At 31.3% G+C, this 25,649-nt stretch overlaps 2 protein-coding genes across 4 annotated transcripts; both read left to right on the top strand.

Annotated features, from left to right (window-relative positions):
* Window positions 1–971: 971 nt before the first annotated feature.
* LOC135136953 (T-related protein) lies at window positions 972–19,357 on the top strand. 2 transcript variants are annotated; one of them, XM_064066452.1, is made up of 4 exons: window positions 972–1,207; window positions 11,533–11,694; window positions 18,077–18,780; window positions 18,832–19,357. In XM_064066452.1, exons 2-4 carry the CDS (start codon window positions 11,540–11,542, stop codon window positions 19,314–19,316), a joined length of 1,344 nt encoding a protein of 447 aa, XP_063922522.1. In that variant the 5' UTR covers window positions 972–1,207; window positions 11,533–11,539; the 3' UTR covers window positions 19,317–19,357. The 2 variants fall into 2 exon arrangements, with proteins under 2 accessions (XP_063922522.1, XP_063922521.1); XM_064066451.1 differs by lacking the exon at window positions 972–1,207 and adding an exon at window positions 1,249–1,448.
* Window positions 19,358–24,794: 5,437 nt separating this feature from the next.
* LOC135137088 (uncharacterized) lies at window positions 24,795–25,634 on the top strand. Of its 2 annotated transcripts, none has more exons than XM_064066634.1 (4): window positions 24,795–24,936; window positions 24,981–25,168; window positions 25,218–25,340; window positions 25,389–25,634. In XM_064066634.1, exons 1-4 carry the CDS (start codon window positions 24,827–24,829, stop codon window positions 25,613–25,615), a joined length of 648 nt encoding a protein of 215 aa, XP_063922704.1. In that variant the 5' UTR covers window positions 24,795–24,826; the 3' UTR covers window positions 25,616–25,634. The 2 variants fall into 2 exon arrangements, with proteins under 2 accessions (XP_063922704.1, XP_063922703.1); XM_064066633.1 differs by having other exon boundaries at window positions 25,215–25,340.
* Window positions 25,635–25,649: the final 15 nt, after the last annotated feature.

The raw sequence follows: 25,649 nt of genomic DNA, 5'->3' as shown, positions 1-25,649 counted from the left end.
ACTTTTTTTATCAGTTATCGTCATCATGAAACTGCATTTCCAAACAATAAAAATGAATTTTCAAAATTTGAAAAACTTATATTTATTTTAGTTTAGGAAATAAGTGAAGAATTTTAGTAAAAAAAAAAGTGAAATAGTAGAGTGGAAATATTTGGAGAAGAACTCGACAAATTGTAATGACGCAATATGTTCTTCTCGCGATATTTCCACTCTAACTGTTTACAAATTGGAGCATAATGTTCGCAGGCTCACTGAAAACTCCCGAAGTATCGCTAAGGCTTGCCGAAGTTTTCCGAGCCACTCCTTACGCCTGCCGAAGATTTACGAATGATTCCTGAAACCATATTAATTTCTGTTCCTTGCGTCAGTGAAAATTTGATTTGAAATAATTTTTAAACAAACTTAAAATAAACACAACACAAGGTGACCGTGTTTCCATCAGCAAACACATCTGTAATTTTATTACTCCATGTGTTGCAGCACGATTTTTTCTAATGTCACTTACTTCTGTCCATAAACATAAAAAATCGCTATCAATCTGTTCAAATTCATTCAGTAATAAAACTTTTATGGAAAGTTATGAGCTTTTTATCGCCAGATTAAAAAAAAAACGAGTGTTTAGTTGGTACAGCGCACACTATAAACCCGTCGTATAAATTTAATAAATTTAGTAACGGAATTAATAAAATAAAGTGTCATTTTTTGCTGATTTATGACACCACCGGTACTAATTAACCTGATAAATGATAATCAAGCGGGCAGAAAAAACCGCAACCATCGTCCTGATGTTATCCTCGCGACAATTATCTCCTAATGCGTGATTCAGAGTACCAGAACCACCAGAACCACCTGTACCTGTCCATACCGTCAAACTCTAACCAATAGAGTGCCGTGGGTGTGGTCTAACAAACTTCATCTTGTCGATGGCACCAGACCGAAAGTTTTAGTGGTGTTGGCGATAATATGTTAAGATCTCTAAAATGTAAGAAGTACTTATCGATTTGGTGTGAAATAATGACAAATAATATATAATAAACGTTTAATTTACAAAATACCAGCCTGTGTGTTTATCAAATAAGCATATAGTGTATGATTGACATTTTAAATAGCTTTATGTTTCAATTAATAATGTTAATTTTTTTAATAAATCAAAGTGAGAATTAACTCGTGAAGGTGGATTTGGCGCCATTCATGCGGACGAAAACTGGTAAGATTTTAGGATAATTATTTAGTTGCGGGTGAGTTGGATGGTGCGTCAGACGCGGAACCCATTTTTCTTTGTTTCGGGATAATTCGGGTTTTTTGCGGAGGTGGAGCGGCGGTTTCGTTCGTTCGGATTTTTATGGTGGTCCAAGCTGGGTTTTATTTACCACGGGCTACAAAAAATATCACCGATTCCAATGAAATGTGTAAATAGAAAGAAGCTTCTTGGGGTCGATGTCGCCGTGGTGAGCTCTTCGTCTTGATTTTCTACTTTTCTAGGTCGTGCTTCGTTGCTAAACCTACTTTAGAGGCTAAAAATTCGCAATTCGGGGCCAATAATGAGACATGTTGCGACATTTATGGACTGTGTGTTGGTTAAGTTGTGAATGATTATTCGGGAATTGGTAAAGGCCATTTCACCAAATTATGAACTTTTTTTTGTAGTAGACACATGATTTTTTCTAAGTCGGTGGTTTGTTTCAAATTTAACAGAAAATGCTGCACTTAGGTCATAGTAAAAGTTCTGCGGAAGAGCGACGGAAAGGAGAATCTGTAGGTATTATAATCTAGACTTTTATTTTTTGAAAATTTGTATACGAAGATGTGTTTTAAAGTTTCAATTTTTGAAAATTGATAATCAAATAAGGTTTTTTTTCCTGGTGTAAAAAAATGCAATTCAATTTTTGGCTAGGAAGTTTTTGACAGCGTTAAGAAAAATAATTCAATAATTCTGTTGAATCTGATTTTTCTACATACCTAATACTTATTTCTTGAATCTTGACTGTTAAAGAATGAAACTATTTTCAGTTAAATTTAAAAAAAATCCTCAAAATGGTTCCAATTTATTTATTTGTAAATGCAAACCTTGTGAAAAATACTTCGAAAAAAAAATGTATTTTTTGGACATTCAGTGGCTTGAAGGTGCATAAATACTGAATTTTTTTACTAATTTTTATCAAATTTTAACATATTTTCCCTAGCCCCCCAAAAAGTTTATTTTTGAAGTTAGAATGCGACATTGCCACGTTATTCCAATTTTCTTGAATTTTTTAGCAATGCAAAAGTTCACAAAAAAAATCGCAAACATTTTATTTTTAAGATAGATATGTGTCGCAAAATTTGATGGAGAGATAAACAGAAGTGCGCACTTTGTTCTAGTGTCAATTAAATCAAATTTTAATATACAAAGTGTTTATATAAAAAATTATAAAATGTTACAATTCTTGATGAATCTCTTGAAAAAATAAAAAATCGCAATTACTGTCAATTTTAAATACAGAAAATGCTTAACGAAAAAGAAAAAGAACAAAAAAATAGGGTAATAAAGTACACGGTGTTCTACTTGAAGAAACTGAAATATTGATGTTTGAAAATTGTAATACTTAATCCAATTTTGTATAAACACTCTGTACATTAAAACTCAATTTTATTTATTCAAGAATAAAATAAAATATTGCGATACAGATTTTAAAAGTAACGCTATTACGATTTTTTGTTTGTGAATCCTTCCATTGCTAAGAAATTTCAAAAATGTTGGGATAACGTGGCAACGTCGCGTCCAAATTTCAAAAATAAACTGTGGTAACAGAATACGTAAAAATACACTCTGCAAATATTCGCTTAATTTTTTTTATTAGAAAAACTAAATTTACAAATTTTTGGTGGACAAATAAAAAAATATGTATTATTTTAGAATTAGGATTAGATTTAGAATATTTCTGAAATCTTGCTCCGAAATTATAAAAACACTATTTGTTGGAATCAGCACGTCGAAATCTATATCCCCGAATTTTTGGAGGAATTTTACACAACTTTTTCAAAACCAAAATTTTTCAAAAATTATGAAAACTTTGAAATTTTTCCATCAGCTTCAAAATGTAATTAAACACATTTTCTTGTACATTTGGACCTCCACGATTTACTTCCGATCCTATTTCTTAAAAAATTCGTTCCATTTTTCCCGAATTGCCCATTGAAGTGTGACAGCTTTTTGGATTTAAATAAAAAACTACCCAAAAATTATGAAAATTTCTACTAAAAATATTTTCATTTCGACCTCCAGAAGTTATTGAATTATTGAGTTTTTTGTATTTTTTTTAATTACTTAATTAGAAAGTTTTGCGTTACGGCTTGAAAACAGAACACTTTGTATAGTTGAAAGTAATTTTAATATAATAAAAAAATAAAAATAAGTTTCTAATAATTGATGAGATACCGAGAAGAACGCGTTTAGTAACTCCCTTTATAAATATTTCCATTGTTTTCTTTATATATAAAAAATAAGTTCACAAATTATTTGGAGCACAAAAAAAAAAATATTGTCTTAAATATTCTATTAGAATCCGTAAAAAATCTTTTTTGTTTTAATTATTCTTCTCATTTTGGTGTGGCGTTCTTATTTTAAAAACAAATTCGAGTCAACTAGTCGACTTTTTTTCATGTGGTATAAACGCTTCATACAGGGTGATCTAAAAATGAAGGGAACGCTCGATGGTGCGATGTTACAAAGGCTCAGAAGAATTCGAAAAAAAAATACTAAAAAATCTCTGAAGTAAATTTTTGAAAATTTTTAACTTCAAATCTAAAAAATTAATTTCGTAGTTTTAATATGCGTTAATGTGGATTTAACTGACAGTTTAAAATTTCAAAAATGACTTCTGTCAAGAGTAAAAAATGACATTGTGGGTCGTATTCTTGCAAATTATTATTAAATTATTAATACCTAACTAATTATTTAGCCGTCTATTAGACAATACAGTCCTTTAAAATAAATCAGAATTACGAAGTTAATTCTTGAATTTGATGTATAATACGAGTATATGCATAATTCGGTGCAGGATTTTTTTAACCATTTTTTCCAGTTATTCAAAGCCTTCCTAACAACGTACCATCGACCTTATTGGTCATTTTTTAATCACCCTGTATATACTCATAATTTAATTTATAAGGTAAAAATAAGTTCTCATTTTTTTTTGGTACATTATAAAAAGTTAAGCAGCTAATTTCTTATACGTTACGAAGTAATGTGTTATTTTTAATTTCTTCTGAAGAAAAACGTTAAATTGTTTAAATTATTTTTCTAATTTTGATGTGACGTTCTTCGCTTAGATTGCTCAAACCAATGTTTTTGTTTTAAAAGTTATTTACAAAATTTCTGCTCACTCAAAACATTTTGCAAACTAAAATAAAGATGTACCAAAATTATGGAGCAATATTTATTTTTCATGGATGTGAACATGTGTGGTACGAGTTGAAAGCGAATGCTGCAGTTCCGTATTTATAGGTTCTATATGAACATCACGCATATTTTTCCAGGGCTGAGTCTATGACATACTGCCCACAATATTTTATCAGTTTCCAAATTTGGTTCTGTTAGGAGCGGCGTTCTTAGTAATGTCTAATTTTAATCTAGCGTAGGTTAAACACATTTCTTTTATATTATTATTTTTTTTCTCTAACTGTTCATGTCAGCATAATATTTTTTTATGTTCCATATGATCAATAAAAAAATCGTCTACCACCCATTGAAATTTAATGCTAAAAAATTATGTTGGTAGCACTAGTGCATTCCTTGTTCGGTTTGACAGCCATGGGCGAAGAACTGTCAAATAAACTGTCATATAGCCGTAATGCCAACATCCTTATTTTAAAAACAATTTTTTTTTTCGTTTAGTATTAACAATTTATACAGAGTGATTTAAATATGATGATGGCTTAATTAAGAAATTGTTAAAATCCAAAAATTCCGACAAAAATTGCAATTGTCTATGAAACATGCAATTCATTAAAACAAATCAGAATTACAAAGTAAATTTTTCAAATCGAGAAGTACAATATATGTAAAAGTTTAGAGCACGGATTTTTTTAACCACTTTTTCCGAGTTTTTCATAGTTTTCTTAACAACGTACCATCGAGCTTATACGGTTTTTTTATCATCCTGTATATGCTCATAATTTTCTTTATAATTTCAAAAAATATATCTACTTTAATTTTATAATGTACAAAAAAAAATGAGAATTTTTTTTTTTTGTAAATTATAAAATTAAAGACTATTTTTTGAAACCTGAAATATACGTTATGAAGTAATATATTGATTAATTTTAATTTATCCTGAAGAAAAATATTAAATATTTTTTTTAGAATCCATAAAAAATATTTTGTTGAAATTATTGTTCTAATTTTGGTGTGACGTTTTTCCGTTAGACGTCCATGTCAGCATATTTTTTTTAAATGCCATATTATCGATAAATAATTTAGCATCCATTTAAATTTAATTCTTAAAAAATTGTGTTGGCTACACCAACGCGTCATTGTCAAAATACTGTCAAATAAACTGTCATATAGCTGCAATGCCAACATCCTCACTTTCAAAACGAATTCCATGGACTACTAGACGACTTTTTTGCCATATTGTCTAAACACGTCATACAGGTGATTTAAAAATGACGCAAAAGCTCGATGGACGTTGTTAAGAAGACTCTGAAGAATTCGAAAAAAATATATTAAAACAATCTATCAACGAAATTTTTGAGAATATTAAGTCTCAAAGCTGAAGAATTAACTTTGACGGTCTAAAATTCCGCTAAAAATAGTCAAAAATGACATTTCTCAACAGTAAAAAATGACATTGCGGCTCGTATTCTAGCCAGTTATTTTTAAATTATTCATAACTAATTATTTAACTGTCTATTAGATGCGCATGAAGACAAATCAGAATAACTTTTAATTGTTCAACTTTGAAGTTTAATATTTTCAAAAGTTTAGACACAGGATTTTTTAAACTATTTTTTCAGTTCTTTAGGGCCTTCTTAACAACATCCCATCGAGCGTATCCGTAATTTTTTTTATATGGAAAAAGTTTCCAATCTTTTTTTGTAAACTATAAAAAAATAAAGCAGCTATATGTTTTGAAAACCTGAAAGATACGTTACGTAGTAACATATTTTTATCATAAACCAGTGTTTTCATTTTAAAAATGATTTGCAAAATGTCTTACCTACTCAAAGAATTTTGCAATCTAAAACAAAAATACAACAAAGATTGAAAAGTAATTATTTTTCACCGATGTGAATGTGTGTGGTACGAGTCCAAAGCGAATTCTGCAGTCAGAGAATTGTCAGGTAAACTGTCATACAGCTGAATAAATAAATTCCATGGCCTACTAAACGACTTTTTTTCTTGTGGTATAAACTCTTCATATAATACAGCTTCCAGAATGGACCACTGTTCTTTTCTAATGAAATAATAATAACAATAATAATACTTTATTTTCCAACTGGTTTACATTCAATAACAGGAGTGTTTGGAAAATGGCGGATTTAGATGATTTTATAAAAATAAAATTGGCAACACTGCACTCACCTAAAGCGTGAATACCTCCGGCTTTTTTAGGACAATAACCATAAAAACCCGTAGTCACTAATCGTTGTGCACTATTATTATAAAACAAGCTGTTATTTTTCATTAATAAATAAACAAAAACAATATTTAATAAGACAGTTACAAATTATAAACAACAACAAAACTAACAAAAGATCAATTTATTAAAGCTTAACCAAATAAATACTACAGAAGAAATTTTGATTATTTTTTGTAAAAGTTAGTCATCAGTACTTGTTACGATAAAATTGAGTTATACCCCCTAATAAAAGAGAGGGTGGGTGGGCGGGGCTAATAGTTGCCAAGATAAGACAGATTTTAAAACATGAGGTACCCTCTAAGAGAAGTGGGGGTGGGTGGGTGGGGCTAGTACCTACTGCGATAAAACTGATTTTGGCAAATGACATATCCTGTAAGAAAAGAGAGGGTGGGTGGGTGGTATTAGTAGCTTCTAAAATAAGACCGATTTTGGCAAGTGACATATCTTGTAAGAAAAGAGAGGGTAATGGTCTTCTTTCGGTTGCTCGCCTCAGGACGTTTATCCTTCGATTTTTCTTAGTACACATACATAGTTTTTTTTCAACGATAAAATACTTAAAATATCAAATGGTATTTGGTGTTGTTGAAAATAGGTATATATTAAGAAAAAGAAGTCAATAATTAAACCCCACCCACCCGCCCCTGTCTCAGTTGTAATGAATTTTTATTCGTTGTCAAATAGAGGGGCGGAGTTTAATTGCAAAATCCATATTTTTATAAAAAAAAAAATACTACTTTAAAGATGTTATAAGTTTCCTCTTCTTCTTCTCTTCAATTGGGGTAGTCCTTTTTTTATATAAAATTAATCACCGAAATGGAGTAACTTTTTTGTTGTACTATAAAAAAAAATAGAGAACGGGTGGGTGGGGGGGTTATGTTTAACTTTTTCCTAGAGAGTTTTTTATAGGCTAGCAGTTGGCCCGCCCACCCACCCCCTCTTCATTGTGGTGACTACTCTTAATACTGTTAATTATTCCCAATATTATTGGGAACTGATTAATTGTTATTTTTCTTCTATAAATTATTCGCTCTACACCTTATATTTCAAGGGTTTTTTTTTGTTCATAGTGATAGTGACTGTGATGTTTTATTTGCCATGTTACATGCACGACATAGGTTAATGGCACATCAGATAAAAATACAAAAAGTAGAATGTATAATAAAGAAAAATATAAAATATAAATGTAAACACTCTAAACCAACCAAAATTTTTGACAGTTTGTCATTAATTTTTAAATTCTTTAAATTTAAACTATGAAAATTTTGAAAGTGGAACCGATTTTCCAATTTGGACGAATCAAACTCTCTTTCCAAAAAAAAAGGTAATGGTCTTCTCTCGGCTCCTCGCCTCAGGACGAATAAAAAGATTAATCACAATTGAGAAGGGGAGGGTGGGTGTAATTTATCCTTCGATTTGTCTTAATACATATACATAGTCTTCTTTCAACAATAAAATACTTAAAATATCAAATGGTATTTGGTGTTGTTGAAAATAGGTAAATATTAAGAAAAAGGAGCCAATAATTAAGCCCCGCCCACCCGCCCCTGTCTCAGTTGTGTGTGTTTGTGTCACAAATAGAAAAATAAAAAAATATAAAAATTGCTAAATTCCAACACTGAAACATCGAAAAAATGAGTAATAGAATAATTGGAAATCGGGTAATCGAAAAGTCGAGAAATCTAAAAATCCAAACATTTGAAAAATCGAAAAATTGAAAAATCAAAATATCGAAAAATTGAAAAACAGAAACATCAAAAGATGGAGAAGTCATAAAATCGAAAAATTGAGAAATCCAAATAACCTAAAATCAAAAAAAATAAAATTGATAGGTTATTTCGACAGAATTTCTCTTGAAAACGAGAAATTGAAAAATCTAAAAATCAAGAATTTTGAAAATTGAAAAATTGAAAAAGCGAGAAATCAAAATTAGAAAAGTCGAAAAATCGAAAAATTAAAATATCAAATAATTGGAAAACTCCTAAAATTGAATATTGAAAAAATCAAATCGAAAAATGTGAAAAATCGAGAAATCAAAAAATCAAAAAAATCGAAAAACCGTGATATTAAGAAATCGAAAAATTGAAAAAACGAAACATTGAAAAATTGGAAAATCGAAAAGTCGCAACATCGAAAAATTGAAAAATTGGAACACCAAAATATCGAGAAATCAAAAAATCGAAAAATTGCGAAATCCAAATAACCTAAAATCAAAAAATTTAAAATTGATAGGTTATTTCGACAGAATTTCTCTTGAAAACGAGAAATTGAAAAATCTAAAAATCAAGAATTTTGAAAATTGAAAAATTGAAAAAGCGAGAAATCAAAATTCGAAAAGTCGAAAAATCGAAAAATTAAAATATCAAATAATTGGAAAACTCCTAAAATTGAATATTGAAAAAACCAAATCGAAAAATGTGAAAAATCGAGAAATCTAAAAATCGAAAAAATCGAAAAACCGTGATATTAAGAAATCGAAAAATTGAAAAAACGAAACATCGAAAAATTGGAAAATCGAAAAGTCGCAACATCGAAAAATTGAAAAATTGGAACATCAAAATATCGAGACATCAAAAAATCGAAAAATTGCGAAATCCAAATAACCTAAAATCAAAAAATTTAAAATTGATAGGTTATTTCGACAGAATTTCTCTTGAAAACGAGAAATTGAAAAATCTAAAAATCAAGAATTTTGAAAATTGAAAAATTGAAAAAGCGAGAAATCAAAATTCGAAAAGTCGAAAAATCGAAAAATTAAAATATCAAATAATTGGAAAACTCCTAAAATTGAATATTGAAAAAATCAAATCGAAAAATGTGAAAAATCGAGAAATCTAAAAATCGAAAAAATCGCAAAACCGTGATATTAAGAAATCGAAAAATTGAAAAAACGAAACATCGAAAAATTGGAAAATCGAAAAGTCGCAACATCGAAAAATTGAAAAATTGGAACATCAAAATATCGAGAAATCAAAAAATCGAAAAATTGCGAAATCCAAATAACCTAAAATCAAAAAATTTAAAATTGATAGGTTATTTCGACAGAATTTCTCTTGAAAACGAGAAATTGAAAAATCTAAAAATCAAGAATTTTGAAAATTGAAAAATTGAAAAAGCGAGAAATCAAAATTCGAAAAGTCGAAAAATCGAAAAATTAAAATATCAAATAATTGGAAAACTCCTAAAATTGAATATTGAAAAAATCAAATCGAAAAATGTGAAAAATCGAGAAATCTAAAAATCGAAAAAATCGAAAAACCGTGATATTAAGAAATCGAAAAATTGAAAAAACGAAACATTGAAAAATTGGAAAATCGAAAAGTCACAACATCAAAAAATTGAAAAATTGGAACATCAAAATATCGAGAAATCAAAAAATCGAAAAATTGCGAAATCCAAATAACCTAAAATTAAAAAATTTAAAATTGATAGGTTATTTCGACAGAATTTCTCTTGAAAACGAGAAATTGAAAAATCTAAAAATCAAGAATTTTGACAATTGAAAAATTGAAAAAGCGAGAAATCAAAATTAGAAAAGTCGAAAAATCGAAAAATTAAAATATCAAATAATTGGAAAACTTCTAAAATTGAATATTGAAAAAATCAAATCGAAAAATGTGAACAATCGAGAAATCTAAAAATCGAAAAAATCGAAAAACCGTGATATTAAGAAATTGAAAAATTGAAAAAACGAAACATTGAAAAATTGGAAAATCGAAAAGTTGCAACATCGAAAAATTGAAAATTGAGAAATCCAAATAGTCCAAAATAAATTTAAACTATGAAAATATTGTAAGGGGAACCGATTTTCCAATTTGGACGAATCAAACTCTCTTTCCAAAAAAAAGGGTATGGTCTTCTCTCGGCTCCTCGCCTCAGGACGAATAAAAAGATTAATCACAATTGAGATGGGGAGGGTGGGTGGGATTTATCCTTCGATTTTTCTTAATACATATATACATAGTCTTCTTTTAACAATAAAATACTTAAAATATCAAATGGTATTTGGTGTTGTTGAAAATAGGTATATTTTAAGAAAAAGGAGCCAATAATTAAGCCCCGCCCACCCGCCCCTGTCGCAGTTGTGATGAATTTTTTTATTCGTTGTCAGACAGAGGGGCGGAGTTTAATTGCAAAATGCATACTTAGCATTTTAAATACTCTTTTTTTAAATGCGCCACAACCTCGATTCGCACCAGGAACTAAATTCCTGAATCCCAAGGTGCTCAAAAAACCTCTCCAAAGTATACCGTGTTTTACGATTTAATAATAAAATGTATAAAATGGGTTTATTTATGCAAATCCTTGTGTACCGAATGGAGATTACGCAAATTCTATTTACCTAACACACTATCAGCCCAAAAAGCTAATAACCCTGACAGTTACAATCCACAAAGGTGCAACTTCGCCTCATTCAACCAACTACCAGAACTACCCCAACCCAGTCTCTGACTCATTTCGGCGGCAAATTCCGCCACGCTACGTCACTCCTTAGCACACTAGACCCCTGGAAAAATCCGCACAAAATCGTAACCCAGCTCGGCAAATACGCCAGAATCGTCATGTCAGAGTACCAGGCACGGTAGCATCCAGCATCATCCAGTACCCGTCACGCACCAATATGTACACTGCACATTAGTGGAGACCGTTCCGTTCATTACGAATGCACAAGATACCTCGATTTAACGATATTTGCCCGACCTCTCCGCGCAAACAGCCTCTACGCCTTGCCCGTCGATCGATCAAAAGTCAACACAGTTTTATTACGTGTGGATCCAGCTTTCGGATTCCGCGCGGATTAATAACTATTAATGAGCAAACACGCCTGGCCTCCTCTCCGCATTCGTCCATAAATTAGACGCGTCCCGCAGGGGCGCGCTTCTGGTCCGCTCTTTTCAATTTTTGCTTGCAGGCTGACCATGGCCCAGCACATCCTGTCCGTGGAGCCGGAGCTGCCCGGCAAGGGCAAGGGCGAGTCCGGGGAGCGCGAGCTGTCCGTGACCTTGGACGACAGAGACCTCTGGCTGCGCTTCGAGCAGCTCACCAACGAGATGATCGTGACCAAAAATGGCCGGTGAGTGCGGAAGTGGCGGCGAATTTTTCGCTGGTATTGTGGGATCATTAACAGGCAAACAACAAGTTGAAATCTAATAATGTTGTGTTAATTATTACCAACACTCGGCCTTAAGCTCGGGCGCTAATTTGATTGCTCAAAAAATTATATAATATCATCACGACACGGTTTGTGTGCTTAGTTGGCTGAGCAAAACGGCTTTCACTGGGTAGTGGTGGTTGGGGGTACAGTTAAGCGGACAATGCGTAACGGCGGCAGGCATAACCTCAAATTTCGCGGTTGCCCGAAATTTGGTGGAAGCGTAGGAAAAAAGTTGTTGGTAGTTGAAATTAAGAATGGCCGCGAGAAGCTACAACCAGATTTGTCAATTAGACGAATGTAAATAAGGTTTTGGTTTACTCATTACGTATTGTGGTTTGTTTAGTTCTAACCGGTATCGGAGCGGAGCGATAATTTCAACTATCAGCAACACCTAGTCGAGAAGAAAGTTGATTTTAATGCACTTTTCAAACTAAGTCCTGATTAAAGTCGTCCAGAAAAGCTGAGATATGTGCAAAAAGAAATCTGTAAATAACTTGTCTTGATCAAAATAAAAAAATTGATTGAAGGTTATTTCGACACAATTTTCTTCGAAATCGAAAAATTGAAAAACCGAAGATCAAAATTCGAAAAGTCGAAAAATTAAATCGAAAAATGTGAAAAATCGAGAAATCTACAAATCAAAAAATCGAAACCTCAAAAAAATGGAAAATCGAAAATTGTAGAATAGAAAAATAGAAAAATCGAGAAATCGATACATTGAAAAGTCAAAAAATAGAGAAATTGGAAAATTAAAAATCGGAAAGTAACGTCGAAAAATCGAGAAATCGAAAATTTAGAAACAAAAAATTCAAATATCAAATACGTAAAAGTCGAAAAATTGAAACATCTTAAAATTCAGAAATAGAAAAATAAAAAAATATATAAAAATCGAAAATTTAATGAATCGAGAAAATGAATAGGAAAATTGTAAAATCCCAAATTGAAATATCGAAAAATTGAAAAGTCGGAAAATCTAAAAATCGAAAAATCCCAAAATTTAAAAAATCGCAAAACCAAGATATCAGAAAATCGAAAAATTGAAAAATCGACAAGTCGCAATATCGAAAAATCAAAACATCGAAAAATTGAAAAATATTAACATGAAAAGATCGAGAAATCAAAAAATCGAAAAACTGAGAAATCCAAATAGTCCAAAAACGAAAAATTTACAATCGAAAAGTCGAAAAATTCGAAATAAAAAAATTGATAGGTTATTTCGACAGAGTTTCTCTTGAAATGGAAAAATCAAAAAATTTAAAAATTGAAAAATTCAAAAACCCATAAATTAAAATTGGAAAAGTCGAAAAATCGAAAGATCGAGTAATCGAAAAATTAAAATATCGAAAAATGTGAGAAATCCAGAAATCTAAATGACAAATTTAATCTAAAAATCGAAAAATTGAAAAATTGAAAATATCGAAAAACCGAGATATCAAGAAATCGAAAAATTGAAAAGTCGCAAAATTGAAAAATTAAAACATCGAAAAATTGAAAAACTGAATCATTAAAAGATCGAGAAGTCAAAAAATCGAAAAAGTGAGAAATCCAAATAGTCCAAAGTCGAAAAATTTAGAATTGAAAAATCGAAAAATTGGAAGTTAAAAACAATTAAAAAAGTACAAAATTAAAAATTAAAAAATTGATCACTCAAGAAATGGAAAAATTAAAAAACTGAAAAATCTAAGATTTAAAAATTCGAAAAATCGAAGAAGTGAAAAATCGAAAAATAGAGAAATCGAGAAGAAAAATTGAAATATCGAAAAATTGAAGAATCGAGAAAAGGAAAATTTGAGAAAACGAAATACCAAAAAATAAAATAAATTGAAAATCGAAAAACTGAAAAATCAAGAAATCGAAAAATAGAAGCGCCGAAAAATTGAAAAATGAAGACTTGAAAAATCTTGAAATCTTGAAAACTTGAATCGATAAACTGAAAAATCCCAAACTGAAACAAAGAAAAATTGAATAATTTATAATTGAAAAATTGAAAAATCGAAATAGTAAAAATCCGGCAATCGAAAAATTGAAAAATCTAAAAGTGAAACAAAAAAAATTGAGAAATCGAAAAACTGAAAAATAGAGAAATCGAAGTCGAAATTTAGAAACATAAAAAATTCAAATATTGAAAAACTTCAAACTCGAAAAAGTGAAAAATCGTAAAACTGAAATATTGAAAAAATTAAAAAATTGAGAAATCGAAAAATTAATCTGAAAAAACCAGAAACTGAAACATTGAGAAATTAAAAAAATCGAAATTTTGGAAGATCAAAAACCAAAAACTGGAATTCGCATTCGAAAATTTGAAAAATTGAAGAATTGTAAAACCGAAAAATTGAGAATTCGAGACATTGAAAAGTCGAGAAATCGAGAAATGGGAAAGTCAAAAAATCGAAAAATCAAAAATAGACTAATCCAGGAAATTGAGAATTCGAAAAATCTAAAATTTTGAAACCTCAAAAATTGAAAAGACGAAAAGCCCAAAAATTTATTAATCGTGAAAAATTGAAAAACTGGAAAATCGAAAATTGTAGAATTCAAAAATTGAAAAATCGAAAAATCGATACATTGAAAAGTCAAGAAATAGAGAAATGGGAAAATAAAAAAATTGTAAAAAAGTAACAAATACCAAAAAATTTATTAAACGAGAAACTGAGAAATTGAAAACTTAGAAACAGAAAGGTTCAAATATCGAAAAATTGAAAAATCGAAAAACTGGAACATCCTAAAATTCAGAAATCGAAAATGAATAAAATTGAAAAATCGAAAATTTAATGAATCGGGAAATTGAAGAATAGAAAAATTGCAAAATTCCAACATTGAAAAATCGAAAAAATGAGTAATCGAAAAATTGAAAATAGAGAAATTGAAAAATGGAAAAATTGAAGAAAAAAACTGAAAAATCACAAAACTAAAAATTTTGAAAAATTGAAAAACCGAAAATTTAAAAATCGAGAAATCGAAAATTTAGAATTCAAATATAAAATACGTAAAAGTCGTTGAAAAATAGAAAAATCGAAAATTTAATGAATCGAGAAATGAATAGAAAAATTGCAAAATCCCAAATTGAAATATCGAAAAATTGAAAAGTCGGAAAATCTAAAAATCGAAAAATCCCAAAATTTTAAAAATCGAAAAATCACAATATCGAAAAATCAAAACATCGAAAAATTGAAAAATATTAAGATCAAAAGATCGAGAAATCAGAAAATCGAAAAATTTAGAATTGAAAAATCGAAAAATTCTAAAATAAAAAAATTGATAGGTTATTTCGACAGAGTTTCTCTTGAAATCGAGAAATTGAAAACTCGAAAAATCAAAAATTATAAAAATCAAAAAATTGAAAAACGGAAAAATTAAAATTCGAAAAGTCGAAAAATTGAAAGATTGAGCAATCGAAAAATTAAAATATCGAAAAACTGAAAAACTGCAATTAAAATGTTGAAAAAACCAAATCGAAAAATGTGAGAATTCGAGAAATCTAAATGAGAAATCTAAAAATCGAAAATTCAAAACATCGAAAAATTGAAAAACTGAAATATCAAAAGATTGAGAAGTCAAAAAATTGAAAAATTGAGAAATCCAAATAGCCCAAAATCGAAGAAATTAGAACTGCAAAACCGAAGAATTCGAAATTAAAAACAATTAAAAAAACACAAAATTAAAAATTAAAAAATTAATCAATCAAGAAATAGAAAAATTAAAAAACTGAAAAATCTAACATTTAAAAATTCGAAGAAGTGAAAAATTGAAAAATAGAGAAATCGAGAAAGAAAAATTGAAATATCGAAAAATTTGAAAATCGAAAAACTGAAAAATCAAGAAATCGAAAAATCGAAAAGCCGAAAAATCGAAAAATGAAGACTTGAGAAATCCGAAAACTTGAATCGATAAACTGTAAAAATCAAAAACTGGAATTCGCATTTCAAAATTTGAAAAATTGAAGAATTGTAAAACCGAAAAATTGAGAATTCGAGACATTGAAAAGTCGAGAAATCGAGAAATTGGAAAGTCAAAAAATCGAAAAATTAAAAATAGACTAATCCAGGAAATTGAGAAGTTGAAAAATCTAAAATTTTGAATCGTCAAAAATTGAAAAGACGGAAAACCAAAAAATTTATTAAATGCGAAATTGAGAAATCGAAAATTTAGAAACATAAAAAATTCAAATATCGAAAAATTGAAAATCGAAAAATTGAAAAATCGAAAAATTGAAGAAAAAAACTGAAATATTGAAAAATTGAAAAACCGAAAATTTAAAAATCGAGAAATCGAAAAATGGAATAATCTCAATTGAAAACTGAAAAATTGAAAAACCAAAACTTGAGAAATTAAAAAACTGAAATCGATAAACTGAAAAATCCCAAAACTGAAACATCCACAAATTGAAGAATAGAGAGATTGAAATATCGAGAAAACGAAACATCAAAACATCGAAAATCGGGATCGAAAAATCGAAAAATGAAGAATTAAAAAATCCGAAAATTGAAACAAAAAAATTGAGAAATCGAAAAATTGAAAAATTGAGAAACCGAAAAATGAAATAATCATAATCGGAAAATCGACAATTTAAAATACAGACAAATTAAAAAATAATAAAAAACTGGAAAATCGAAAATTGTAGAATTGAAAACTTCAAAATCCAGAAATCGATAAAGTTAAGAAATAGAGAAATGGGAAAATAAAAAAATCGGAATCTTGTAACGTCGAAAAATCGAGAAATCGAAAAGTCGAAAAACCAAAAAAAAATTATAAATGGAGAATTTGAAAAATCGAAAATTTCGAAAAATACAAAATTCAAAAATCGAAAAACTAAAAATTCGAAAAATTGAAGAAAAAACTGAAAAAACCCAAAATTGTGATGTGAAAAATTGGGAAAATAAATGTTAAAAAATTAAGAAAGTGAAAAATCGAAAAATTAAACTGAAATACAGTGGACGCCGCTTAATGTGATCACTTTGGGACTCAGACAAATTGATCACACTAACCGACTGATAATAATAAGCGAAAACCACAATCAGAGACAGTAAAACTCGAAACAAAACAAAATCATGAACAAGACAGTGTTTATTACGCTGGTAGATGAAGGTACATAAACATTAGAATTTATTTTAAATTTTGGTTACCATTCTGAGAAAGGAACCCTCGATTTACTTTGGTTGTTGTAGAAATTTGTTAAGTAAGGGCTGAATTTTTTTTTTTTTCTCTGATAAACTGAGATTTCGTCGTTTCGACGTGTTAATTGTTACATAAGTCTACTCAGATTTAAAATAGAAAAAATTCGTTTGTTCAAAAGTCGAAAACGCACTGATTTTAAGTCTGTTTTTGACCACTGATTGTGGTTGTATAAAATGAGTAGTACCTTTTGAGAGCAATTAAAACACAATACTAGTTTCAGTCGTTTCGCTTCTCCAAAAAAGCAATTCCCGTTTGTTTAAGAATTGCGAGATTGATCACAATAAGCGAAATATTGATCACAATAAACGGAAAAACTGTAATGCATAGGTATTGCGTGGGACCGTTCCAAGCCATTTTGATCACATTAAGCGATTGATAACATTAACCGTGATCATATTAAGCGGCGTCTACTATCCCAAACTGAAACATCGAGAAATTGAAAAATCGAAAATTTGAAAAATTGAGATATCGAAAACTGTAATAACCGTAATGGAAAATTTGAAAACTTGAAAAATTAAAAATTGAAAAATTGAGAATTCAGGACATTGAAAATTTGGGAAGATCGAGAAGAGGGGAAGTCAAAAAATCGATTAGTCTTAACATCGAAAAATCCAAAATTTTAATAATTAAAAATCCAGAACTCCAACAGTCGAAAAATTCAATATTTGGAGAATCGAGAAGCAAAATCTCAACACTGAAATATTAAGTAATCGAAAAATTGAAAAATCGACAAATTGAGAAATTGTTCTTTCTACAATTTAGGTTTTTTCCAAAAATCTTAACGTCTAGAATAAAAATTCAACACGAATTTATAAACCACATCATCAATTCCAGGGGGGCATGAACAGATAAATTTTGATTAACAATTTACCATGCTTCCGATAACCTTAAAATGTTTTCAAGATTTCAGAGTATTCGAGTCTGCAATTTCAGTGTTAAATTGTAAAATGTCAATTGTGAAATGTCGACAATTTTTACTTTTTTTTCCAAAAATCTATATTTCTAAGTTAAAAACTCAAGACGGTTTCATAAACCACAGATAGAGGAGTACGTTATTTTATAAAATCTGAATAACATTTAACAGTCATTTAATCGACTCATGACCTACTCTACTTTTACCCCTCAGACGCATGTTCCCCGTGGTCAAAGTCACTGCCACCGGCCTGGACCCCAAGGCCATGTACACCGTCTACCTCGAGTTCGTCCAGATAGACCCCCACCGCTGGAAGTACGTCAACGGCGAATGGGTCGCAGGCGGCAAGGCCGAAGTGGCCCCCTCCAAACCCGTCTACATGCACCCCGAGTCCCCCAACTTCGGCGCCCACTGGATGAAAGAGTCCATCTCCTTCGCCAAAGTCAAACTAACCAACAAATCAAACGGTAACAACGGCCAACAAATCATGCTCAACTCCCTCCACAAGTACAAGCCCACGGTGCACCTGGTCAGAGTAGGCACGGAATCGGGCAGGTTCATGACGTTCCCGTTCCCCGAGACCCAGTTCATCGCCGTCACCGCCTACCAGAACGAGGAGGTGACAGCCCTCAAGATCAAGTACAACCCGTTCGCCAAGGCATTCTTGGATGCGAAAGAGAGACCGGATAGTATCTACCAGAGGGAGTACTCTCCGACGTACGGGCAGCAGCAGCAGTACTCGCAGTACGGCTCGTGGTTTCTGCCACATCAGCCAATTTACCCGGCGGTGACGGCTACAGTGCAGTTGTCTACGTGCGACCGCCTCCCGGCTAGGACCGCCCTCAAAAACAACCGAGCGTCGCCCTATCCCGCCTTGCAGCGACCCAAGTCGGCTTCGGTGTCTCCGCCTCCACACGGTAACCCCTCCCACTATGATTCTAAGTCGCAACTAACCAATGATATTGCAGTGTATAATCCGCCAGACCACGTGCAGCAAGCCACCGCCTACACCGCTTCAAGCCCCACCTACACGACGTGGTCGAGCGTGCAGCCGCAAACCCCCACCACCATCATGAGCCCCACCATCAACTGCTGGTCACTCACGTCGTCCCCGCCCGCTCCCTACCAGCTCTCGGCCCAGCCCACCCCCAACCAGTCCCCCAGCCACCAGATCTACCAACCCGTCACCAACTTAACTAATCTGTCGTACCCCGGGTACTACAATCAAGACGTCTCGTGCACGCACTACCAGAACCCGGAGTACATTTCGGTCGTGAACGCGGAAAGTCCTTACACCCAGATTGCGTCAGAGAGGGGCACGCCCGTCGGGTACCACCCGAGCGAAGTAGGCGGAGTCATCGACGACGCCGGGAGTTCGCAGAACCAGCCGGAGTCGCCCGAGTCCAGCTCCAGCACCCCCAGACACGAATGGGTCGCCCAAAATCACATATAGTTGTAAAGTTGTAAATAGTTAATAAATAAGTTTGAGTTTGAGGGTGTTTTTGTAACTCAGTAACGGTTGCTAGCAACAAGTTTTGGAAAAAACTAGACATTTTAAAAATAACGCTTAAATGGAAATCAGCATCCCGAAATCTATATCCTAGAATTTTTTCAGGATTTTCGGACATTTCTAAATCCAAAATTTCTGAAAATTCGACATTTTCGAAGCATTTTCGATTTCTAGAAATGACTTTCGGTCTCATTTCTTCGGTATCTCCAACTATTTTTCTAGAATTGTCGATTGAAATATGACCGTTTTTTGATTTTTTTAGAATTACATTTCAAAGTATTCAAATACAGTATTTCTAAAATCTTGCACCAGGATCATAAAAACACTATATTTTTAGAATCAGAACGTCGAAATTTTTATCCCCGAATTTTTGAGGAATTTTAGACAACTTATCAAAATCTTGGAATTTTTCAATCATCTTCCAAACTTAACGAAAGACATTTTCTTGTACTTTTCGGCCATAGAAATAACAGTTTTTTTCAACACGTTGAAATCTATATTATCGAATTTTTTAAGGATTTTTAGATAACTTTTTACTACATTTCAAATCGAACAGAGATAAACTGAAGTGCGCACTTTGTTGTAGTATCAATTAAACCAAATTTTAATACAGAGTGTTTATATAAAAAATTCTAAAACGTTACAATTCTTGGTGAATCTCTTGAAAAAATGAAAAGTCGCAATTGCTGTCAATTTTAAATACAGAAAATGCTTAACGAAAAAGAAAAAGAACAAAAAAATAGAGTAATAAAGTACACGGTGTTCTACTTGAAGAAACTGAAATATTGATGTTTGAAAATTGTAATACTTAATCCAATTTTTTATAAACACTCTGTGTATTAAAACTCAATTTTAAAAGTAACGCTATTACGATTTCTTCTTTGTGAATCCTTCCATTGCTAAGAAATTTTAAGAATGTTGGGATAACGTGGCAACGTCGCATCCGAATTTCAAAAATATACTGTGGTAAGAGAATATGTAAAAATACATGGAGTAGGTATACAATTTTTGCGTTTAGTGGACTCACTCTGTAAATATTCCCTTAATTTTCTTTATTAGAAACATTTTTACAAATTTTTTGGTGGACAAATAAAAAAAATAAGTATTATTTTAGAATTAGAATTAGAATATTTCTAAAATCTTGCTCCGAAATCATAAGAACGTCATTTTTTGGAATTAGTACGTCGAAATCTACATCTCCGATTATTTGGAGGCTTTTTAGACAACTTTTTCAAAACCAAAATTTTTCAAAACATGAAAATTTCAGCTTCGAAATTTAATTAAACAAATTTTCTTGTACATTTGGACCTCCACAATTTACTTCCGATCCTATTTCTTAGAAAATTCGTACCATTTTTCCCGAATTGCCCATTGAAGTGTGACAGTTTTTTGGATTTAAATAAAAAACTACCCAAAAATTATGAATATTTCAACTAAAGATATTTTCATTTCGACCTCCAGAAGTTATTGAATTATTGATTTTTTGTATTTTTTTGTTTAATTATTTAATTAAAAAGTTTTGCGTTACGACTTGAAAACCTAACACTCTGTACAGTTGAAAATAATTTTAAGATAACCACGCTTTAGTCTTTAATTTTTTTTCTATTTCTAATAATTGATTAGATATCGAGGAGAACGCGTTTAGTAACTCCCTTTATAAATATTCCCATAGTTTTCTTTATATATAAAAAATAAGTTGACAAATTTTTTGGAGCATAAATAAAAAAATATTGTTTTAAATATTCTATTAGAATCCGTAAAAAAATCTTCTCATTTTGGTGTGGCGTTCTTATTTTAAAAACAAATTCCATGGTCAACTAGTCGACTTTTTTTCATGTGGTATAAACGCTTCATACAGGGTGATCTAAAAATGACGATAAAGCTCGATGGCGCGTTGTTAAGAAGGCTCAGAAGAATTCGAAAAAAATTGCTAAAAAAATCTCTGAACCAAAGTTTTAAAAATAACCTGAGGACTTAATTTCATTATTCTAATATGCTTTACTGTGAATTTAACTGACATATTAAAATTCCAATAAAAATTGTCAAAAATATGAATTAAAAAAAAATTGCTGTATTTTTCCAGTTCTTCAGAGCCTTGTTGACAGCGGCCCATCGAGCTTATCCGTTATTGTTTGATCACCCTATATATGTTCATAATTTTCTTTATAGAGAAAAAATAAGTTCTCATCTTTTTTCCTGAAAATCTGAATTATACGTTACGAAGTAATATATTATTTTTAATTTCTTCTGAAGAAAAACCTTAAATTGTTTAAATCATTGTTCCAATTTTGGTGTGACGTTCTTCGTTTACATTGCTAATAAACTAATATTTTTGTTTTAAAAATTATTTCCGAAATTTCTTCTCATTCAAAGAATTTTTGCGAACTAAAATACAAATACATACATACAAAAATTATGGAGAAGCCTTTATTTTTCATGAATGTGAACATGTGTGGAACGAGTCGAAAGCGAATGCTGCAGTTCCGTATTTGTGGATTCTATATGAACATCATGCATATTTTTCCAGGGCTGGCTCCACGCTGTCACCGTGGCCAGGATATTTTATCAGCTGTCAAATTTTGGCTCTGTATGGAGCGACGTTCTTGTGTAAATGTACACTAAACACATTTCTTTCATTTGACTTACATCCTAATTTTAAAACAAAATCCTTGGCCTACTAGACCATTTTTTTTTCATTTAGTAGAAACAATTCATACAGGCTAATTTAAATATGACGGAAAGCTTAATCGTACGTTGTTCAGAAGGCTTTGGAGAAATCCAAAAAATGGTTAAAATTTTGATGTTTTATCGTGAATTTAATCGACAGCTTAAAATACCGATAAAAATTGTCAAAAATGACATCTATCAACAGCGAAAAATGAAGTTGTGAACCGTTATTATTAAATTATTATATTGAAAATCTGAAATATACGTTACGAAGTACTATATTAATTAATTTTCATTTTTCTTGAAAAAAACATTCAGTATTTTTTTTAGAATCCATAAACATTTTTTTTGTTGAAATTATGGTTCTAATTTTGGTGTGACGGTCTTCAGTTAGATGTCTGTGTCAGCATAATATTTTTTAAATGCCATATGACCAAAAAAAATTAGCAACCATTGAAATTTAATCCTAAAAGAATTATGTCGACCACACCAACGCGTCCTTGGTCGGTTTGACAGTCATTGTCAAAGAACTGTCAAATCAACTGTCGTATAGCTGTAGTGCCAACACCCTTATTTTAAAAACAAATTCCATGGTGTACTAGACGACTTTTTTGTCATATGGTGTAAACACGTCATACAAGTGATTTAAAAATGACTCACAAGCTCGATGGTACATTGTTAAGAAGAAAAATAATAATTGTTAAAAAATCTTTCAACCAATTTTTTCAGAACATTCAGCTTCAAAGCTGAAGAATTAATTTTGATGGTCTATAATTCCGATAAAAATTGTCAAAAATGACTTATTTTTACATTATTTAACTGTCAGACGTGCATTAAAACAAATCAGAATTACGATTAATTGTTCAACTTTGAAGTTTAGTATTTTCAAAATTTTAGATACAGGAATTTTTTTAACCATTTTTTTGAGTCATTTTTTGATCACCCTGATATCTCATAATTTTCTTTATAAGGAAAAAGTTTCCTTTTTTTTTGTAAATTATTAAAAAATAAAGCAGCTATATTTTTTGAAAACCTGAAATATACATTACGGAGTAACATATTAATCTCTTAATTAATGTCTTACTCTCTCAAAGAACTTTTGGAAACTGAAACAAAAATACAAAAAGGAGAAGTATTTTTCACCAATGTGAGTCCAAAGCGAATGCTGCAGTCAAAGAACTGTCAAATAAAGTGTTATACAGCTATAAGGTCAGAATTAAAAATAAATTCCATGGCCTACTAAACCACATTTTTTAATGTAGTATAAACAATTCATATAATACAGCTTCCAGAATGGGCCACTGTTCTTTTCTAATAAAATAATAATAATAATAATACTTTATTTTCCAACTGGTTTACACCCAATAACAGAAAATACCGAGTGTTTGGAAAATGGCATATTAACTGTTCAAATGATTTTATAAAAAAAAATTGGCAACACTGCCGTTATTTTTCATTAATAAATAAACAAAAAAAAACATTTAATAAAACATTTATAAATTATAAACAAAAACAAAACCAACAAAAGAAAAATCCATTAAAGCATAACCAACTAAACACTAGAGAAGATGTTCAAAATTCCTGTTTTGTATATGTAAGCTCGTAATGTTTCCAAATTTTGATCATTTTTTGTAAAAGTCATCAGACAAAACGGATTTTGACAATGACATACCCTCGAAGAAAAGAGAGGGCGGGTGGGTGGGGCTAGTACGTATTAAGACCCGTAAGGTCGAAAAATCAAAATCTAGAAATTGAGAAATCGAAAAATCGAAAATTTAGGAACGTCAAAAATTGAAAAGTCGACAAGTTAAAAATTATGAAACTAAAACATCGGAAAATTGAGAAAATGAAAAATCGAAAATTTGAAGACTCGACCAGAAAAAATGCAAAATGGCAGTACTGAAATAGCGAAAAATTGAGTAGGCAATGGAAAAATTGAAAATCAAGAAACTGAAAAATCCCAAAACTGAAACATCGAAAACCTGAAAAACCGAAAAAATGAAAAAATCGACAAAATCGAAATGCTGAGAAATCCAAAAACTGAAAAATCTAGAGATCTTAAAATCTAAAATTTAAAATATCGAAAAATTAAAAAAATCAAAAAACTCAAAAATCGAAACACTGTAGAATCGAAAAGCCGAAAAATTAAAATATCGATATATCAAAAGATCGAGAAGTCGAAAAATTGAGAATTCCACATAGCCTAATATCGAAAAATTTAAAATGGAAAAATTTGAAACTAAAAAAATTGAAAAAATTAAAATTAATACAATCGATAAATCAAAAAATGGAATTAAAAAATTTTTAAAATAGAAAAATCTAAAATCGGAAAGTCGAAAAGTTGAGAAATCGAAACATCAAAAAACTGAAAAATTTTAAATTTAAAAATTCGAAAAATTGAAGAACTGAAAAATCGATCAGATCTACCAACCCGTCACCAACTTAACCAATCTGTCGTACCCCGGGTACTACAATCAAGACGTCTCGTGCACGCACTACCAGAACCCGGAGTACATTTCGGTGGTGAACGCCGAAAGTCCTTACACCCAGATTGCGTCAGAGAGGGGCACGCCCGTCGGGTACCACCCGAGTGAAGTAGGCAGAACCAGCCGGAGTCGCCCGAGTCCAGCTCGAGCACCCCCAGACACGAATGGGTCGCCCAAAATCACATATAGTTGTAAACTTGTAAATAGTTAATAAATAAGTTTGAGTTTGAGTGTGTTTTTGTAACTTAGTAACGGTTGCTAGCAACAAGTTTTGGAAAAAACTAGACGAGTCGAGTCGAAATGGAGAAACTGAAGGTAGTTCTGTGCAAGTTCTTTTTTAATCAGAGTCCGAAGGCGACGGATGGGGAGAAGTACGACCACGTGGTGACCATCGAGGACGCGGATGAACGGTGGGTACTTGACACTCAAACATGAAGTACTACTAGTATTGTAGGACTGAAGTGAAGCGAATTTCGCCCAAAACGGACAAGAAAAAAGAGCACTACAAGTTTGCGTTTATGACGGATGTTTTCGTCTGCTGCCTGATTTGTTTACTGTGGGCGACGATTTTTTCCTTGTTTGTGCGTTTCGTGATTGTGGTACCGACCGACAAGAACAACCTGCACGAGTACCTATACATAAGTATGACTAGTTAGTTTAGATGCTTGAAGTACCACAAGTTGTGTAGCAGGTTGCTTCGTGATCATCTTGATCGTGAGCGTGAGCAGCATCCAATTTGAGTCCTTGTTTGTCAAGCGGCTTGAGCGGTTCACGCCGAAGGTCGCCGTCGTGGTGAAGAAGAACCAAGCTAAAAGTACTAACGACAATTTGATTAAAAACGAAAAATGATAGTGTTTTTTAGAGTCGTACATTTTGAGAATACGGATGGCTGGTGACAAGGAGTTTATTGAGACCGAGCTGGACGAAACCAAGTTGAGCTACGACGAGGTTTTGGAGGTTTGCTGCAGAGAGTTGAAGGTGGAAAAAAAGGAAGTGCAACGTTTGTGGAAGGTCCCGGAGACGAGGATCCGCGGCGACGAAGACATCAAGAGATTCCGGCGTTTGGAGTACCTCGAGGTCCACGTTTGAACCATTTTGCATTGTGTTATTGGTGTTATAAATA

This window comes from Zophobas morio, unplaced genomic scaffold (genome assembly GCF_036711695.1).
Source record: "Zophobas morio isolate AGI-343-1 ecotype UQ-CSIRO unplaced genomic scaffold, CSIRO_AGI_Zmor_V1 ptg000028l, whole genome shotgun sequence".
NCBI lineage: Eukaryota > Metazoa > Arthropoda > Insecta > Coleoptera > Tenebrionidae > Zophobas > Zophobas morio.
The sequence above is the reverse complement of the archived record's forward strand: the minus strand, read 5'-3'. Positions and strand labels throughout refer to the sequence as shown.

Bases quoted from the DNA above. Each gene is read 5' to 3' on its own strand.
- LOC135137088 (XM_064066633.1), top strand. From the start codon at position 24,827: ATGGAGAAACTGAAGGTAGTTCTGTGCAAGTTCTTTTTTAATCAGAGT. The intron at 24,937-24,980 runs GTGGGTACTTGA...CTAGTATTGTAG, and splicing joins ATCGAGGACGCGGATGAACG to GACTGAAGTGAAGCGAATTT. The intron at 25,341-25,388 runs GTACTAACGACA...AGTGTTTTTTAG, and splicing joins GAAGAAGAACCAAGCTAAAA to AGTCGTACATTTTGAGAATA.
- LOC135136953 (XM_064066451.1), top strand. The intron at 11,695-18,076 runs GTGAGTGCGGAA...TTTACCCCTCAG, and splicing joins ATCGTGACCAAAAATGGCCG to ACGCATGTTCCCCGTGGTCA. The intron at 18,781-18,831 runs GTAACCCCTCCC...ATGATATTGCAG, and splicing joins GGTGTCTCCGCCTCCACACG to TGTATAATCCGCCAGACCAC.